The 19268-nt window shown below is 40.0% G+C and overlaps 1 protein-coding gene across 5 annotated transcripts in view; it reads right to left on the reverse strand.

The window, feature by feature from the left end:
- Positions 1 to 19268, reverse strand: part of LOC131977322 (discs large homolog 1-like protein) — a 120193-nt gene that overhangs the window by 67352 nt on the left and 33573 nt on the right. For 2 of the 5 annotated variants that reach the window (XM_059340558.1, XM_059340560.1), the window contains one exon: positions 14121 to 14243. The exons of 2 other annotated variants lie outside the window; for them this stretch is intronic. In XM_059340558.1, the coding sequence (XP_059196541.1) occupies positions 14121 to 14243 (123 nt within the window). Of the gene's footprint in view, positions 1 to 5873; positions 6144 to 14120; positions 14244 to 19268 lie in introns of those variants that run through there. One more of the 5 variants, XM_059340561.1, reaches the window with a different exon arrangement.

Consider the following 19268-nt stretch of genomic DNA (forward strand, 5'->3'; position numbering starts at 1 on the left):
TGATTAAGGTTCATAGCGTTCAGGTATATGTGGGCGCAGTATCCGACTCGGGACAAATGCACCTATATGTGACCTTAACTGCCTGTTGCACCAGAAAAGACGACAGAGAGAAATGTGAGAGAAACCTACACATGCACTGTGGTATCCCATGAGGCACAGGGAGAGTGGAAAGTTTCCTTGGGCAGCAGGAGGATAATGAGCCACTCTCTACAGGAGGCTGGGGCGAGTAGGTTGAACTCCACTGAACACACACACTTCGCAGTATGGGTCGAGAGTGTTAATGACGTGGCTCCTGACACGTTATCTATTTGAAAATTATCCAATATACTGTAAATAAATGTCATTTCAATATTTCATTCTAGCAAAAATGGTTGTTTTACTTGTGAAAATACTAAAATAAACAGACTGATTTACTTATATGATCATTTATTTCAGCAATGAATGTGAAATATTGCCATGTTTGTTGTTAGACACAACTTGCACACATCGTGGCTCTTCTCCAGGTCACTCTTCTCTTCAACTTCATAGCAGACAAAATGCTTCCATACGCCAGCTTTTAGTCAGGGGGTGCCAGTCATATGGTATCCGTCTGTGGTTGCTCTGCCATCCTCCCCAAACTCAAGAAGCTACCTAAACACTCTGTTAAGTTTCACAATTCAATAGGTTTAGCCATAAGGAACGTACAGCCCAGTCTTACAAAACTGTTATAGGCAATCACAATTTGGAATTGGGTTTTACATTTATAGTGATTGACTTTTCTGCCATAATCTTTCAAGCTGGAATAGCGAGACATCTGAACTGGATTTTCCCCCTCATCCATAGATAATACCAAAGTGTGATCTGATCAGGTTGTTCTTATGAATAGCTTGTATGATTTCCTACAAAAAGTAATGCAATCAAATTCAGTAGATTGTTGGCTGGTGGCGTAGCATAAAAGCTACGTAGTTCCCTATACGGCCGGCGAAGGGGAGGTTGATGAGTCAAACAAACCCCAGCTTTCACCCAGGAGGCCAAAAGACTGGTGTTTGTGTCCAGTTTGTGTCCTGTTAGACGTTATGTATGGAAGCAGTTTTTTATAACCCTAACCCTGTCCATTTTTCCTAACCTAAACAAGTACTTTTGGTTTCCAAACCTAATGATATTGTTCAGTTTTGGTGAGATTTGGTAAGATATACAAAGTCTTTCTTGCGTTATTTTTCTTAAGAAATGACGCAAACCTGTACTGAACTTTACAGACTCAATCCAAAATTTCCCATATACTTTACTTAATATCTTATGGCACTTCTTCTGTAACCCTTCTGACCTAGAACGTCAAACAAACTTCACACAATAGTGAAATGGTAAAACCAAAGTAGTAATACCAGTCTTACTTACTGCCTCTGATGTCATAACGAACCTGATGAAAAAAAAATGAAACAATATGTCTGCTGTTCTTAATGTTGATGGATACGTCAGTTTCCAAGCAGGTTACGTACATGATATATTCACATTGTCCACTTTGGGCGAATAAGGTATCTGATTTCTCTCAAAGTCCTAATCAATCACTAATTCTCTCATTCAGTGTCTCATTCTCTCCTTCTCTCAATCTATCCCTCCATCTCTCCACCTCTGTCCATACCTCTCTACCCCCATTTCCTGTGACCACTAAACACCTCTTTAAGGCTTTTAGAGCGCTTTCTGAAGAGCAAGGATGACTTTCATACCTCTGCTGTACCACTCATCAATTATACAGAGACAGGGAGGGGGCTAGGGGGAGAGAAGGCCACTGTATGTGTCCACAACAAAAACAATGGAAAAGAGATAGGTCTCCTTTATCTGTGATGACTGAGAGAGATAAACTCTGGTGAAAATATAATATGAGGTGTAAAACATATAAATAAGTTATGAAACTTTGCTAAGCTGCTCCAAGGCAACATCAATTCTGCATTTTGCTCAGCAGAGAGATGGGAGAAAAATAAAACCCTTTTGGTATTATACTGGGCTATAACGGGGGATAACCAGGAGAACTTAACAATGTCACTATCGAAAAAAAACAACCTGAAGTCAACAGTGACATCATCATTGACAAGTGGGCTAATAGCACAAGGCATCAAAACTATTATGGTCAGCAAGGAAGAGCTTTCGCAATAAAGTGCTTCCCGGTGAGATAAAGTAGTACGCCTGGACTCTAACATGTTCCAGACCTCTAAATGTCACATCGTTTTACTCTATATGGCTTTTGTCAGAGGGCCCGAATAATGTGATTAAAGAGTAATAGAGTAATGGATGTTTGTGTGTGTGTGTGTGTGTGTGTGCGCAGGTGAACAATGCGCACTCCCCTTGTGTTTAGTTCTACCATCAAAATTTAATTTGGCCACGACTGTGAACACTTTCATGCACACAGTTTAAAATGCGCAATGGCATATTTTTGATTAACCAAATCAGCAGATCCAAACCACTTCCATCAAACGGTTTAAGAAAAAACTGCATCAAGGGTCAGGGCCAACAGCTGTGTGTGTGTGTGTGTGTGTGTGAGAGAGAGAGAGAGAGAGAGAGAGAGAGAGAGAGAGAGTGTGTGTGTGTGTGTGTGTGTGTGTGTGTGTGTGTGTGGTTTAATGGCCTATCAGTCATGCAGTAAGTGCCTTAGACAGGAAAATGGCAACACCTTGGGAAAACACTGGCCAATATGATTACTGCAAGGGGGGTGGGTTAACTTTTTTCCAGTGGGCTGTGCTGTAAATCTGCAGACAACTGTAAAAGTGCTGCAGGGTTGAACATTGTGAGTGGCGCCCTGTCCACTCAGAAGTTCTGACCAATAAAGCAGGTTTGGATCCAGAGACATTAATGCATTTGTCATCTGCAGTACGAAAAGTATTCGTTTGGGTAACAGTGGGAAATATATCGTCTTGCTTTCTATCATTTAGACAAAGAGGGGGATATGACAATAAGTGCTTTTCCACCCACTTGTATTTATGATCATTCTGAAAAATTGCATCAATAAAAGTGAAATGCAACACAGTGTGATGAATATAAGGTTAGCAAATATACTGAAGCATTCGCTCCACTAAAGAGACAAAATGATGGCGGTTGAAAACCTAAGATATGTGTAGAACAAGAAGGAGACTGTAATGCTGCTTGAGTTAATGCGTCTCTTCTGCTGCAATGGCTTAATGGCACCTAACTGGAGAATCAGTGCCACCGACTATTTATCTCAATGCATCCAAGTTATCATACTTCTTTTGACAACTTTCTGAAAATTCATTTAAAATATGTGCAACATTTGGATGTAAAAGTGGAGTTGTGTAAGGTCCAGAAGTGCCTACTTTTAAAAAGTAAAGAAAATATTCTCACTAACAGATCTGTGGCTACCAAAAAGTCTAACAATGAATAACTACCCTGCATTTATCTATCTATGACAGAGATTTTTGTAATTCAGGACTCAAAGATAGTTGTTTCTCAATAATGGCCAAACAGCTCACAGCAGCAGTTTCCTAATGGGCTGAAATTTCAGGCCAGCTTCTCATCAGAAGTGCAGAGCATCCTAAATATAAGAATCTAATATTATTATCAAGAACCCAAATATTCTTCCAAGTGCAGATGCTTCGTATTTTTAAGAGCACACGAAAAAGTGAAAAAAAAGATGAAGTTGATGGCATTAAACAAACCTACATGAAAGAGATTTATGTGTCTCTGTGCACAGAGTTGAGCAATTGTGATGATGTCTGACAAAAAGGTCCTTTGGATTAAAGCATCTCAACAGCCGGAGCATATTTTGATGCATTACTGTAATCATGCAAGCGGCAACGAGAGGTGTCTTGCACATCTTGAAAGTGTTTACTGCAGACAGTGGCTGCAGCATCTGTCAACATCAGAGAGGCCTCATGGAAAGAGCTTTATCAAGTACAGTAAGAAGCATGCCTGGCCTGCTGGGTCCTTCATAGGTTATTGGATTTGCTTTGGATATTAGTAAAGATATATGCAAGCTGACATTTGTTTACGTGTTCGGTCAACACTACGTGTCCTGTTTGTTTGACAAAGAAATGCTATCCTACATCCCTGGTTTAAATATTCTACCTTAATTTAACCATCTAGTTAGAGTCAAATTCATTGAAATAAAACCTGGTGTATTATTATTATAGCATCATATTTGTAATTGTGCCATAATTGTACATCAGCATGTAAAAGGTCAATGATGTAATGGAAAGCTAGCTGGATTGACTCTATACTTGATGCAAGGGCTTAATGGCAGACCCGGTGAGTTATAGTTCAGCACTGTATTTAACCCATTGTAGGCAGCACTGGACGGATGCATCGTTCATAATCAGGCCATATTGTTCTTTAATTGTATTACCCACAGTAATCATGTGCACATTTCCTCATTTACTATGTCACATAGAGAGACAGTGGGCTACTCATGTTCTTATATAACCGGAATCAAATATCAAATTAACTTCTATGTTGCCTTGTCTGACTGCTGCATGAACCCACTGCTGTTCCATCATGTGTGTTTATAGAACAATAACAGCCAGTCGATCAATAGCAGAGGAATGTTCTTGTTAGGTCGTTCTTCAACTTCCTTCATTTTGTCTTCACTATTAATGCTCCAAACAACATTTGTAGAAATAGGCCAATCTGACCAAGAAAAGTTTTTACTGCCATATTTTCGTAGCGTACGTTGAGTTGAACATTAATTTATCAGTTGACTTTAGCTTAAACAAACAAGATTTTTTTCCTTCATCTCCAAAACAAACTGCAGATAACTGTCTGCAAAGTATATGGTCTCATCTTGGCAGCAGTAAAAGGGCTGCATTCTCCATGTAAACATCAACAAAGTGTTGCAATCTAACGAGTGACCTTGTTAACTGGTGACTTTCAACTGAATGCGTCAATGTTTTTTAGTTGTACCTGATGTAAATGGAAGCCGTAGATAATCAGAAAAGTATGTTTTTTTTAATTATTAAAGCAACATGTAACATTGTTTTTTAATCAATGAAATACCATAGTGTGTGCTGTATATGGGTCACAGTTGCCTGAGACTTGAAGTTTATTCATATAATATGTTTCTCTTTTGAGATGTGATCTAAACACTTATTGGTCGTAAAGGTTGAAAATTTGACAGGTTTATGCGATGGATCTATGGGGTTCCCAGTGTTAGCTGTCATGTTGGAACATTGTTTTGCCTGTCAGGGCTCTGTAGCAGTGACGTGACAAAAAACTAAGAATATAGGCCGTAGCTGTATTTACTTATTCATAGTTATTTTTGAGGAGACGTACATGAGCTGTGGTTAAGCTACGTCTGCTATACATGCTTGGGCTCTATAGATACAGTGCACCTTAAAACATAAATCCAGCTCAAGTATGTTAAACATTTGTTTAACATCTTAATTAAAGGAGATATAAAGTCACAATTTCTATAAATAATGTGTGTCACTCCTCTCTCCTCAGGTCAGCCACACAGCCTTCCCTTTCCATGGTAATGATTTTGATTCCAATGTAGACTTAGCATCTAGTGCCACTGGACTACTCAGCTAAATGATGGCTTTGCCATGGCAACACACCGGCTCTCTGGGTCTCATACACTACGCCAGGGCTCATTTCCATGACAACATTATCAAAAATCTCCACCACCAACAGAGAGCTGCTTCAACTTCAATTTAAAACCTGCCTGTTTGCCCTGACTGCCTCCTTTTTTTGGCGAAGAAACTGAAACTAGAGAATGTTTGCTAATTTAATGGCCAGGCTCTTGTACACACACACACACACACACACACACACACAAAACAAAAACCCAGGTTGAGTTACATGCTTCCCACCCTGATCCCCTACCAACCCTCAAGCATAAAAAAACACACACACACACATACACACACAGGAGGGTGTGACATGTGTGTTACCTGGCTAGCAGTGATACAGTCTGTGAAGGCACTCCTCCTGGAGAAGAACGTAAGGAGCTGCTGCCAGCGAGAGGAGGAGGTGGAGGGGGAGGAGGAGGCAGGAGAGGAGGTGGAGGGGGAGGAGGTGTGGGGAGGTGCCAGCTCCTCCGAGGAGCCCCGCTTTGGCCCGAGCTTCTGTTTGACTCCTAGCCCCGCCCCTTGACCCCCGGACGCCCCGCCCACCCTCGCACTGCGGGGGTACAGGGTGTTGTTGCCGAAAATATAGTTCATCGTCTCTGCTGTCTGCTCTTCTCTTAAACAAACAAGAAAGAGTTCATGTTGTAGCGCTTCTCCACTGCTTCATCTCTAATTTCTCTCCTCTGTCACTTCACTTTCTCTCAAGCTCTTTAAGGTGTTGCTGTCAAATACACAAGTCCAGCACCTCCTTATTTTCTGTCACCAGTTTCTGCTGAGGATTATGTTGCTATTTTCATCTTCTCTTCTCAAATTTCTCTCATTATTGTCCTTTTATTTTCCCTTTTCTGTTCTTCAGCTCCCTCAGGAGTGAGAGAGCAGCTGGCAGATGGAGAGATGAGGAGGAGGAGGAGCTGGAGGAGGAGTTGGAGGAGGAGGTAGAAAGTGCAGGGCAGGTAAACAGTCCTCTTAGAGTTGGAGCATCAGTCGGTCTGTCGGGGTCTTTGTACATCCACTCGTAGATCCATCTGTTAATCTCTCTGTGTCGTCCATCCATTTGTCCATCATCCCATCTTCTCTCTATCCGGGAGAAATGTTCAACATCCACATCTCTGGCCGTCTAAAATCTCCTCTCTTCAACTCCTTCCTTTCCTCTCTTCAGAGAGAAGACAGAGTGAGGGGGAGCGTGGGCCAGGCAAACGACAGGATATGAGGATTGATTATTTAAGGGGGTTCACTCTTTCTCTCTGTCTTCCTCCACCCCACCTCTTCCTCCCTCCCTCCCTCTTCCTCTCGAGTCCAAGGAGATGACCAGTCAATCTCCCCTCTGTCACTGTGTGTGCTCCCATTAAATATGGAAGGAAGAGAGAAGGGAGGGATGGGTGGCTGGATGGATGAAAGGAGGGAGGTGGAAGGATGCAGGCGAGGAGGAGAGCATCTGAAGTAGGAGGATGGTTGGAAGAATCATTCTGCAACTCTTCTGTCTCTCCTCCCCTCCCTCCTACATCTGTGATGTCGCTCCAAGTCTCACTCTCTCTTCTTGTCTCTCTTACTCAGTACAGTACATTATTCAGTCTCTCTTTCTCTCCCTCTCTTTCTCTACCTACCCCACACCCTCTCTCTGTCTGTCTGTCTTTCAGCAAATTGTCTTTTCCAGTCTTTTATTGGAGCTGCAACCTGACGCCTCTCTCTCTCTCCCTCTCTCTCTCTCTCTCTCTCTGACTCTCTCTCTCTCTCTCTCTCTCTCTCTCTCTCTGTCAGATATCATTACTAGAACAAGCCACGCCCCTACATCTCAGCAGCCAATGACATAACAGCCCCCCCACCCCCCAAAAATACACACACCCTCTCAAACATGCATGCACACACAAACAAATGCAATGATGCCTGTTGCAGGTTGAGGAGGAGACGAGGTAGAAAACAGCTGAATTCCAAGGTAGAAACTGAATGCTCGCTGTGACTAGACAGATAAGATAAGTGTGTTTGTGTGTGTAGGTGTGCTCAGGTGTGTGCATGTATGTGTATGTGTGTGTGGAAGAGAGAGAGAGAGAGAGAGAAGCAAGAGTTAAATAAGAGAGGGATGTTCACCCAGTTTCACAGAGAAACAACAATTCACACTGAAGCACTGTATGTATGCTTTTAATGTCTGTGTGTGTGTCTGTATGTCTAAGTGAGTGTCAAAGTACAAGCATGCATCATTTGATATGTTGGTTGTTTCTACGTGTATGTTTGCATATGTATTTGTGAGTGTGTGTGCAGGAGAGAGATCTTCTCCTGAGGCTGTTTCCGGACACTGCAGCACCCAGCTCTCCCACACACTCTCACTCACTCTCGCACACACACACACACACACACACACACACACACACACAAATGTACACATGCAGACTCACACACATGCAGACAAACACGCATAGAGCACGCAGCTCCAGAATGGAAAACAACAGGCTGTTGCTGGGCACCAGCTGGGATAAAAGAAAAGACAAGACGGGGGAAAAGGAGAGGAGAAAGTCGACAACCGGGCTAACAAGTGTCCTCACAGCATCCCCTAAGCATGGTTTAAAGGCCTTTAGCATGCAGTAAACAAGCTAGTATGTCAGGGCCAGAGGAAAGCTAAGTTAAAGAGCAGCTGGGCTTATAGCTCGCTTCATCAGTCAGGTAACTCTGAGTGGCTTTTGCTGCAATTACTAGCTCACTACAACAAACTAAACCAAGCTATTTCCAGCAGTATCCCCCTAGCGTCTGAGGTGTACAGCTAGCCTACACAGCTATCTTAGCCTCCCTGAGGATTAGCCACAGGTGGAGCAGGACCCCTGTCACAGCTTCTTCCTGTGTTTCCTTGGGAACTGTATCTATGGCAACAGCTTTCTGAGTCCTGAAATACACCTGGTACTGGCTGACTAATGCGTTGTTTGCTAAGATCTGAAGAGATGTCACTGAGATTTCTTATGCTTTTTTTTAAATAACCTAATATGAAGAAAACTGCCTGCCTATGTGACAGGGAAACAGAGTGGGTGAGAGTGTTTTTCAGAGCAGTGTGGACCTAATCTGGCTTGGATCGGCTTTGCAAAGGGCTCCTGTGACTAACACTTAACAGTTTGAATATAAAATAGCTACAGACCAGCCAAGCTGCTACAAGACTACAAAGGCTGCAGATATTAACAGCCCTTTTTCACAAAGTTGCTACTACATTATCATTTCAACCATATGTCCACACCACAAGAAAGTCGCTGAGAATTGAGTGTTGCAGGGAATTATAATTCAAGCCAAAAACAAAAGTGCAAAATGGAACAAGAGTAAGCGACTAAAGCCACCCCAAGCCTGTACTTAGGTTAAAAATGTACTTGTACTTAGGTTAGTGTTGTTAAATAGGTTTAATGCTAACATCAGCATGCTAACATGCTAACAGTACCAATGCTAACGTGGGGATGCGTTACATATTCATCATCTTAGTTTAGTGTGTTAGCATGCCATTTAGCACTAAACACAAAGTACATCTGAGACTGATGGTCATTAGTTTTTGCATGTATTTGATCATAAACCAAAGTATTGGAAACATTGAAAGTATCCTCATAATGTTGCTATGTGAAAAGTAAACAGTTCAGTTATTTGATTCCATCCTCAAGGGGACATGAATGTCTACACCAAATTTCTACAATCTATAATGTTATTTAGCAGACACTTTTATCAAAAGCTAAGATTTCATGGCAGTCCATCGAATAGTTGTAGAGATTTTTTTCTTAAAACATCAGTTTAACATAATTTGTAAGTGCCATCCCGAAAATCATTATGCTGACACAACTAGTTCACACTCCTAACTTGTGTCTTTTAATAATGCACAGGAAACCCCTCTGATGTCATTTTGGATGTGCAGGGCTGCCTGTCCTTTGTCAGATGACATAGTATAAAGAGCAAGAAAGTCCATTTAGGGAGACGGTGGAGTTTGATGGATGGGTCAAACAAACACAGGACTTTCACCCAGGAAACTGCTGTTCATGTCCTGGGTAAAAACCATCAAAATCACACTTGTTTTAACCCAAATCATGTTACTTTCTTAAACCCTACTAAGTAATAATATTGACTAAACATAGCCAAGTAGTTTTGTATGAATTTACAATGTTAACCACGTCTTGAAGCCTGTTGGACCACCCTGCACATCCAGAACTGTTGCTAAAGGGGTGTGCATTAAAAAAAATGCAGAAGGGTCCTGATAAAGTGTCCATATGTGACGAGTTGGAAGTGAGAATCTGTTAGCTGGCATGGCTAAAAGCATTGAGCTGTTAACGGTAGGATATTGAAAAATTGCTTCCTGGTTAACAAACACTCTCTGTAAACCAACACATGTGCTGTATAACTATACGGTTGTAGAACACAGCACTGAAGCAACCCGAGCTTCTCGCCCACAATAACTAGGGATATAGCAAGACATCAATCACGTTGCCCTCAGTGTGAACACACAGTAAGAAGCTATCATCGGGGCTAGCATAAATTACAACTGGAACCATATCATTAGCATCTGCCAGTCACCCTCAACAACCAGTGTGTCTGCAGCTAGCCACCATGACAAAAAATACAATAAACTGACATGTCAGCTGACACAGCAACAATTCAGTGACACACTGTCTATATCACCACTAACCCTGTGCCTCTCTCTTTCACTTTTTCCTTCTCTCTCTCTCTCCCTCTCCAGTAAAATGTCAGCCAGTGAATGCCGGCTCTATTAATATTTCAGGACCAATTAAATAAAAGCACACATCATGCATGTTTAATGTCCGACTGCTGGGAGAGCCAACTTTGCCCTTCCATCCTCTACAGGTAGGCCCTGCCGCCGATGGATAGCCTAGCATACAAATGCTGCGTTCACTTTTTTAAACAAATTATTTGCTCCTTCTCCTGCCCTGGCTGTGGTCCCACCACAGATTGAGCCACAACCTATTTCCGATACCTGCTCAGCAGGCACCAGACAGCCTGACCCTGTAACCCACTAACAATGCAGTTGGCTGTAATACAGACTTGAGGCTTCATCCTTACTGATTTTAAGTCTGTCTGTATTTAGATTAGATTTTGTAGCTATTTGTTAGTAAAAGAAGTACAACCCCCAATTCCACTGAATTTGATGCATTATTTTTTATTAATGTTTTACACTGCGTACCAACTTTTTAGGAATTGGTGTTGGAGAAAAAACTGAAGTATTAACATACTTTTTGGTAAACAAGCATTTGCTATTGCCCTGTCACATCATGTTAGCTCACTTTTAACATTAACATGGCTCTCAATAAAACTGAAATAAGTTTTGTGTTGTCGACAACAATAAAGAGATGCCTGTGCATCTAGAAGCACTGTAAAGCAGACGTCATGCAGATCTATACTGCGGTCTATTCCAGTGGTTCCTAACCATTTTGGCTCTCCCCCAGCCCTTCCATTAGATCCCTTTCAGATTCTGGTAAGGACCATTTTGAAAAGCTATGTCAAGCTCCCTGGGTAAACACTGGAGATATAGAGGACTTGACATAAAGCATTGCAGAGCAAGCAAAGCACTCAATAGGCCAGGTTAAATATTTAGCCTCCGTTCATGCTTAGGGGTGGGCTGGGAGTTTCTTTTAACTATTTCACAATATTTCTAGAATGACAATGGGTCATATTACTTTTTGTAATGTCATTGTTCAGCTGTTTAGGAGCAACTTCACAGTTTTGGTTCACTTTCCCTTCTGTCATAGCATCTTCTTTTTCGTCTGCATCAGGCAGTACAGTACCTGTTTAACACCAAACTGCTGACAGACAAAGTCAGCAACTAGCTGGTAAACATAGTGAAGCATTTTTGCAGCTTAACAGCCAGATATTTCCCCACAGGAGATCAAAACAGAGTAGAAGAAGATGGAATATTGCACTTCCATCATTAAAAAAAAAGATAAAATTACTTTGTATGTGCTAAATGTCTAAATAGACTGCTAACACTATTGCCAAATCAATTTAAAAAATGGTAATATCAGTTTCCAAAGCCCACAAAATGGCCAACATATCAGTTATTAAACATTTGCAACTACTTTTCCTTTAGAGATGGAGCAAATAAAGGCAACACGATATGTGTCACCATATTTGCTCTTATATAAGGATGATATCATATGGAAGGTTGCATATTTCAGCTGAAAATATGTCAATAAATATACTCCCATGGGTAAGTTTAGACTAGTTGCATGCTGTAGTTTTATCAACCATTAAAACATTTGGATGATCGACACAATGGGTCATTAATCCAAGCCAGATCTCTCCCTTAAAGTGGACAAATTAATCAATAAAGAAGAATTGTAAAAACGTTTTTGAATGCACTGTTGGCTTCATTGTCTATTCAGCCCTGTGCCCCCGATGCTGATGCAGAAATCACTATATACCTGTGAGACTTACAGTAAATGCAGAGTTAAGGTTTTACTGACTCCTAATTTCTATTACTGTATCAGCAGGAGGGGAAGGAGATTAATTGAGGAGGAGCGATGTGGCTGAGTGACAGGTTGATTAACATCCAGCAACAAATCTGCCCTCTGTCTCCGCGTCTGTCTGCCTGTAATTCTCTCCTTACCCCATCGCTTGCCGCTCCCTGGCCCTCTCTGTCTTTTCTTCCTTCCTAATTATCTGCATTAGCTTAATGACTAAAAGCCAGTAAAGGTCTATGAGTGGCCTATGCGTGTCTCACTGTTCGTGTGTAATAGAAAGACAGCGAGTGACTTTTTAAAATTGTTTCTTCTCCTTCAGTCTCTGCAGTAGATATACATTTTGTCAGGGGTTATTAAAGCAAAAGTCAATTTTACTGCTGCATTGTAGCCTGCATTTCCTCTTTAATATACCATAAACTGTCTAACATGTCAGTAACGATAACAATATAACAATATTGCTATTTCATTTATTGAGTCTGTTCACCAGCAATATTTCATCATTCAGTCATAATGTGTGCTGTTAAACAGTTTGAGCAGTTTAGTTCAGTCTGATCTTGATTTGTGAAGGCAACCATAGACAATACACTATGGTTTTTATTCTTCTGCCTCTACTGCCTCCTGGAGTTTACAAACTGCAACTACATCTAAACTCATATGACCAGAAGAGATGGAAGAGAAAATGGTTTCAGTTTAAGTCTTTCTGATGCTTTTCAATCAGAATCAGATCACATATTCCTTGGGTAATCACATCTACAGCACCAGTTAGAAGTTTGGACACACCTTCTCATTCAGTGTTTCTTCTTTATTTTTATTATATTTTCTACATTGTAGATTAATATTAAAGACATCAAAACTATGAAAGAGCACATACAGAATTATGTAGTAAACAAAAAAGTGTTAAGGCCAATACATACTCCACAAAAACAGAGAAACTTGATTGTTTTCTCAAGGTGGCAAGAACAAAAACAAAGTTAGTTCTGGACAGGACAGTTCATACTTCAGGAGTGCAGAACTCTTCGGAAGTCCTCATCAGGCCCTCCCAATGTAGCACACGTCAAATTCAAATTCAAACTTCTGGCCAATCACACTAGTTTGACACTACACAAGAAAAAAGTTCTGCCCAGATGTGTCAAGAACAGACAAATGTGTTCTCTCTCCCAGGTCTGCAAGACAAGAATGACACCTTTTTTCTTCCCCACCCCTGAGAGGGAGAACAAAATGTCTCTGTTCTTGCGGAGTATGTATTAGCCTTGAAAAAAAAAATCATTGAATGAGATGGTGTGTCCAAACTCTTGACTGGTACTGTATTTCAGACTATGTTTACAGTACAAAAATCCACAAACTTTTGCATAAGAATAATAGTATAGAAACAATATAAGGACTGGCATGCTTTGTGCTTAAAGAAACAAAACCATAAGAACAAAACAGTTCGGTTTTGGTTCTGACTTGTGATACAGTGAACTCGATTTGTGTTCTTTTATTTAGATAAACAAAGAGTGAGCATGCTGTGAAACTGTTTTTTATTTAAGTTGCTACATGTAGCACTTTTTATGTCCGCATAATGAGCATATGCTTGTAAAAGACTTAAGTTGCAAGGTAATTATACCACAAACAAAGGGAATGTTGCAGATATATCTTGTTTCACATTTTAATGGTATCTCAATTAAACCATGAGGCTTCTTCAAGATGATTTAAACTTGTCTGTTCCCTTCTGGCTGCCTCGCCTCCAGTTATTTTGTACCAATATCAACATGTTGGAAGTTATTTTTCTTCCAGTTTCAGTCCCTTGCACCATCTGCCACTGAAACCTCTGGCACTTTGGCTCCATTTGCACAGAGGAAGAGTGTGCTATTAAGGTTGTCTGTCTTATTAACTATTTATTCCTGTTAAAATGCTACATGGAACACTTTAAAATGTTTCTATGAGATGGCGAGGGATAATGTCTGCGAATTTCAACCAGTGCAACAATTCCCACAGATTCATGAATCTTGGGATATCAGCACAGTCTCAAAAATTGCAAGAAATGAAAGACAAACTAACAGCATGCTCATATCAACTGAACTTCAGACAGAAAAAACGACTGAAAAGCAACATCGTGTCACAAACAAACAAAGCTGTGAAAGCATGCGGCGGGCTAAAAGGTTACCTGGTAGTAGGCGTGGCTGTGTGAATAGAGGGAGGAGAAAGGCGGGGCTGGGACTTCGTTCAGCCTCTCTCCCTCTGGGTGAGGCCACGCCTCGTCATCAAAGGGAACCTCAGGAGATTCTACCTACGATGTACAGACAGAGCTCAGCACGGTGCAGCACACACACACACACACATACACACACACACACACAGTGTGGCATACTAATATTTAATGGGCTCTGCAGTCGGATTATTGCACATGTGCCAGCCTGAGTGTAACACAGTTATATATCATATATCTGTACTCACTTTTACAAAGCCAAGGGAAACAATGCAGATGTGTAAGCAAATCACAGTATTCACATCCACATCTTTTGTCTGTGCAAATAACAAATGATACTAATTCAAAAATTTTAAAAATGATTTTTTTTATTTTTTATGTACCGTTATCTTGTGATGACGACTTATTATCTCGATATAACAAAGATTGTTTTCTCATGATAATTAATTAATATCTATATTAATATCAATTTCAATAAACTTGCAAAATGCAGCATAAACAACCTAATTAGTTAACTACAAATGTTTGTAAAACATAATGGGACTGTGCATAGGTGCCGATTTTGGTTAATCAGTGTAGATATAAGGTCTGATGGGATCATATTGTGAAAAGACTGCGCGTTCCACATGGCTACTTAATATTCACGTCGGATAGGTGACATGATCATGGTGTCTGCAGGCAGCGTAAATCTACCTAATGTGTATATGATGCACATAGATGCAAGAATGAGATAAACACTGCCTACTTTATGTCCGCGTACTATATGAGTTGTAAAACATACATTTTAGGTAAAAAAAAATAAAAAATAGTAATCATAAGATAAAATCTGACACTGTAGTCTGTGTTTGGACAATCTGAGCTTGGCTAATTAATTTTTAGCAAGACTAGTTTATCAAGTGTTATTTTTTTTCTTGTTATCATTGAATTCTGCTACTGCTTTATTTTGTTAAAATGTTGGAAGATCAAAATTTCGGAGGTAGAGCAAAATAGGTTGAAAAAAGACAGTAAGTTAGGTTAGGCTATGGTAAGCTGTGACTGCATTTCAGTCTAACCTTAACGAGCCAGAGTGCAATCAAGAAAAAAATGTCAAATTTTATTTGGAAAATTACACATTTCTATGATATAATATTTTTCTTTTGGGAAAACTGAGATCAAATATGTAGCTTGTTATTGTGTTTTGTCTTTGCTGAGTGAGTTTTCAGTACACTATTATGAAATCTATATGTTACAGCACAACACAAGATATAATTTATGCATGAATTATTCATATGATGTACTGAGAAGTTACACAAATGTGTGTGTGTGTGTGTGTGTGTGTGTGCCTGAGAGAGAGAGAGAAAGGGAACATGTACATGGGGAGAACAAGGTGGCAGGTCCATCTGTCATACAGAAGCTAGCCAGATCCAGCACCTGTGGTCACACACAGAAACACACACACACACACAGAAACACACACACACACACACACACACACACACACACACACACACACACTCACACACACACACACACACACACACAAGGAGGAGTTCTCTAACCTGAATACTATGGGCTGACACTTTGGGCTGACACTTTTAGTCGACTAACATGCAACAGATTTTGTCAACTAATTGAACAGTGTTTTTAATCCTCAGTTCTGTAAAACTGAGTTTCTCAATAAAGAATCATGCAAAAGCACCGCTTTAAATCTTGTGTTTACCAGAAATGTGCTCATGATTTAACAAGTCAATCAGCATGACGACAAAACAAAATTAAAAAATGACTAATCGACTAAAGAAATCTTTATTTCAGCCCAACTGAATACCCAAACACACAAGCAGCAATGACACACATTCACCACAGATTCATCACAGATTGCATATAGTCTATGATGATGATGTCTTGGTGCGGATTGTCAATGAAGTGGAGATAAACCTCAGTGCTTCTACTAGAGCCTAAGACTATTAAGCTGTATTTCCACAGACAACCCGCATTTAAACATTGCTGTCAACCAGTAAACTGCGATCACTGATGGAAAGATTTATTGATGGATGGAGGGGTGGATGGATACAAAGATAAACAAATCATTCCATCTATCAATATCAAACCCAATATGGGCTTGGCATGGCCCCTCAGTGATTTCAACAGTGAAATGTTTATGGATTGGAAGTGACAGGTAGGTGTTGGTCCAACCACAAGGTGGAGCTACACACCAACATTTCCTTCACTGCACACAGCTGAAATTTACTTCTTCAGTTATGTCCGAAGCTTTTCCAGCAGACAAACTTTGTCTCTGCACTGACTCAGTTGTCAGTCAGCACAAGTTAAAATGAATGACAGTGTATCATGACTTGGAACTGACACACCACTATTATAAACACTCCTCAGCTCTGACTGCATGCAGCATGCTGAAGGCTGTCGTCTCACACACACACACACACACACTCTCTCTCTCTCTCTCTCTCTCTCTCTCTCTCTCTCTCTCTCTCTCTCTCTCTCTCTCTCTCTCTCTCTGCTACTGACAACTGGGGTTGATTTCATTAAATAATACACTAACTAATAATCACTCATGACATCATTTAGAAATAATTACATATTAGTGGGGGTGATACAAAGAAGCAGTATAGAAAATGATACAAGAAAAGACACAAGATGATGTAAATGAGAGGAAATCAGAGAAGCGGAGGAATCCTGAGCCATTTTAAATTTTATTTTATAATGTCTGTCAGCTGTTTTAAAATCACTGGAAAGCATCTTCTTTATAGGAATAACACATAATCAAGAGGAAAACCACTGAGTTGTGGCCCTTGATCACCTTCATACTACCATTTACACTGTCAGAAATAATGTAGTTTATTTGTACCTTTAGGGCACTAAATTATTTGTCACTGGGGCCCTTGAAACAGGCTATAGAACATATACTATATGTACCTTTTGGGCCCTCAAAAAAGTGCACATAGTTAGTTGAGGTCCAAAAATTTGAAAAAAAGAGACAAATGTTTCGACTGGAGCCACAAACTTTTTTTTGAGCCTTACAATGAAGATAAGACTACTAAGTGTAAGTTAACATTACTAACAGAGCACATTAATCATTTATTAATATAATATTGGGCTGAATGCAGCAAGGACCCAAATATAAATGAGAGGCTGAACACCAAAGAAATATCTCAGGAGATTTGGAGTCTACAGAAACTCAAAAGTAGACTTGAAGTCAGAATTTAGAGGTTAAGACTTTCTTAAGCTATGGTGCACATTTTAGTCGACTAAAATGTTTTTAAAAAATGTTTAATGCAGTGTATAAGCTACGCATTTTACAATTGAAGAATATGAATTGTTTTGGGCCTACACCAATGATAAATGAAAATGAAAATGTAGGGAATAAAAAAAATAAAAAATAAAAAAATATTCTTACTGCCACAGGCAGCCACTGCAGATGGCCTGAACATGTGGCTCCAGAGCTGCAGGTTGCCTACCCGTGCCTTGGGGGAACATTGATGTAAACTGTACCTTTGGGAACAGACACAGACACCTACCGTGCCCCTATTTCTGATAGGGCTAAATATTGAACCTCATGTTATGTATCTTTTTGAGGGCCAAAAAGGTACATTATGTTCCTATAAGCCAATGTCAAGGGTACAACTGTTGTACCTTTGTAAATACTGCCCCAGTGACCCAAGTTTTTGCACCTCTAGGTGCAAATTCAGCACAATATTGCTCATAGTGTAACTCAATGTGATAGTGAATAATTCGATATTCTAAATTTGCATATTGTTATGTTATTTTAATGGACGATGTGCTGGCTTTTATTAGATCCCACATATAAAAGAAGATAACACATGATGGAGCATTATGAGGTACAATGTGTGTGTGTGTGTGTTGGGGACTCAGTGTGCAGCAGGGAAACAAGTGTGTGCATTTGAGAGAGTGTGTGCGGTGAGTGATGTAAGCACTAATCTGCAGACAGATAGAGCCCAATCAACCAAAATAAAAAGATTACCCGGCTACGCTAGGCCATTATGAGTGTGTGTGAGAAAGATAGAGGGGGAAAAGAAAGGGAGACAAAGAGAGAGGGAGCCAGACAGACACAGACCGAGTGCAGAGCAGAGATAGTAATGGGCCTCATTACTAAAAAATGGGGCAAGGATTCGACTGAATCCCTGCATGCACAGTTCCGCAAAAGTATTCTCATGGTACAAAGAAAGCCTCTGTGCATGGAAGGAAATTTAGGCCAGTATCCTTAACTTCTAAGTACTTTCAAAAGAGACCTATTGGAGCCATATTGAAACAGGTCTACTTAATTCTGTCTGAACTTAAAAAGGAGGGTTCTCTGCCATCTTGACCAACACTGTGTGAAGCCAAAACGTCAAAATAGAAGCTGATGGTATTCAATCTAATATCAGAGCGAACACAATCCAAACAGATATGAAGCCTTTCACTGCTGTTGGCTGAAAATCCTTTATCTCTATCATGTCATCTTTTCAGGGACTATGACAAACAGGCTTAATTTAGGCTTGTCTGCATTAAAATATTGCAATTTATCCAGCGGCATGGAAAAAAGGTTTCAAAAGCCCAAGGTTCCCAGATAACTTTAGAGTCATTTTAGAGTCAATGTAAAGGAAAAATCCATAATTCAATTTACATCAAAAATCGAAACATAATCTATTTACTATGAATTTAACAACAACAAATACATTTTGAAGGAAATTCAATTCAACCCAGATTACATTGTCTCTATCAAAATATTAAACCAATATTGTTAGTTGTTAATTGTTAAATTGCAAAATATCTATAATGACGTATTTGATTTGTTTTGCTCCTATTTCAATAATTTTAATACAATGCCTATTCAAAGCATATAAAGCATGACTTTAGGCACTGACAGTGCAGTCTATAAGGTTAATGAAAGATTTGTTTTGGTTGAATATAGAGAAAGTTAACAGTAGGGATGGGCGATATGGGCAAAAAAAAAATTGTGATTATTTTTTTTCAGTTTTTCGATAACGATAATCTGACAATATCCTTTAAAATGTGATTTATTTACCCAAAAAAAAGGGCTGTTGAATTTCTTCTTGCTTACCATGACATCTATGGATGGACACAATGTTTCAGAACAACTCTTCACTGCTC

The sequence above is a fragment of the Centropristis striata genome, chromosome 9, assembly GCF_030273125.1.
Source record: "Centropristis striata isolate RG_2023a ecotype Rhode Island chromosome 9, C.striata_1.0, whole genome shotgun sequence".
In the NCBI taxonomy this organism is placed as follows: Eukaryota; Metazoa; Chordata; class Actinopteri; order Perciformes; family Serranidae; genus Centropristis; species Centropristis striata.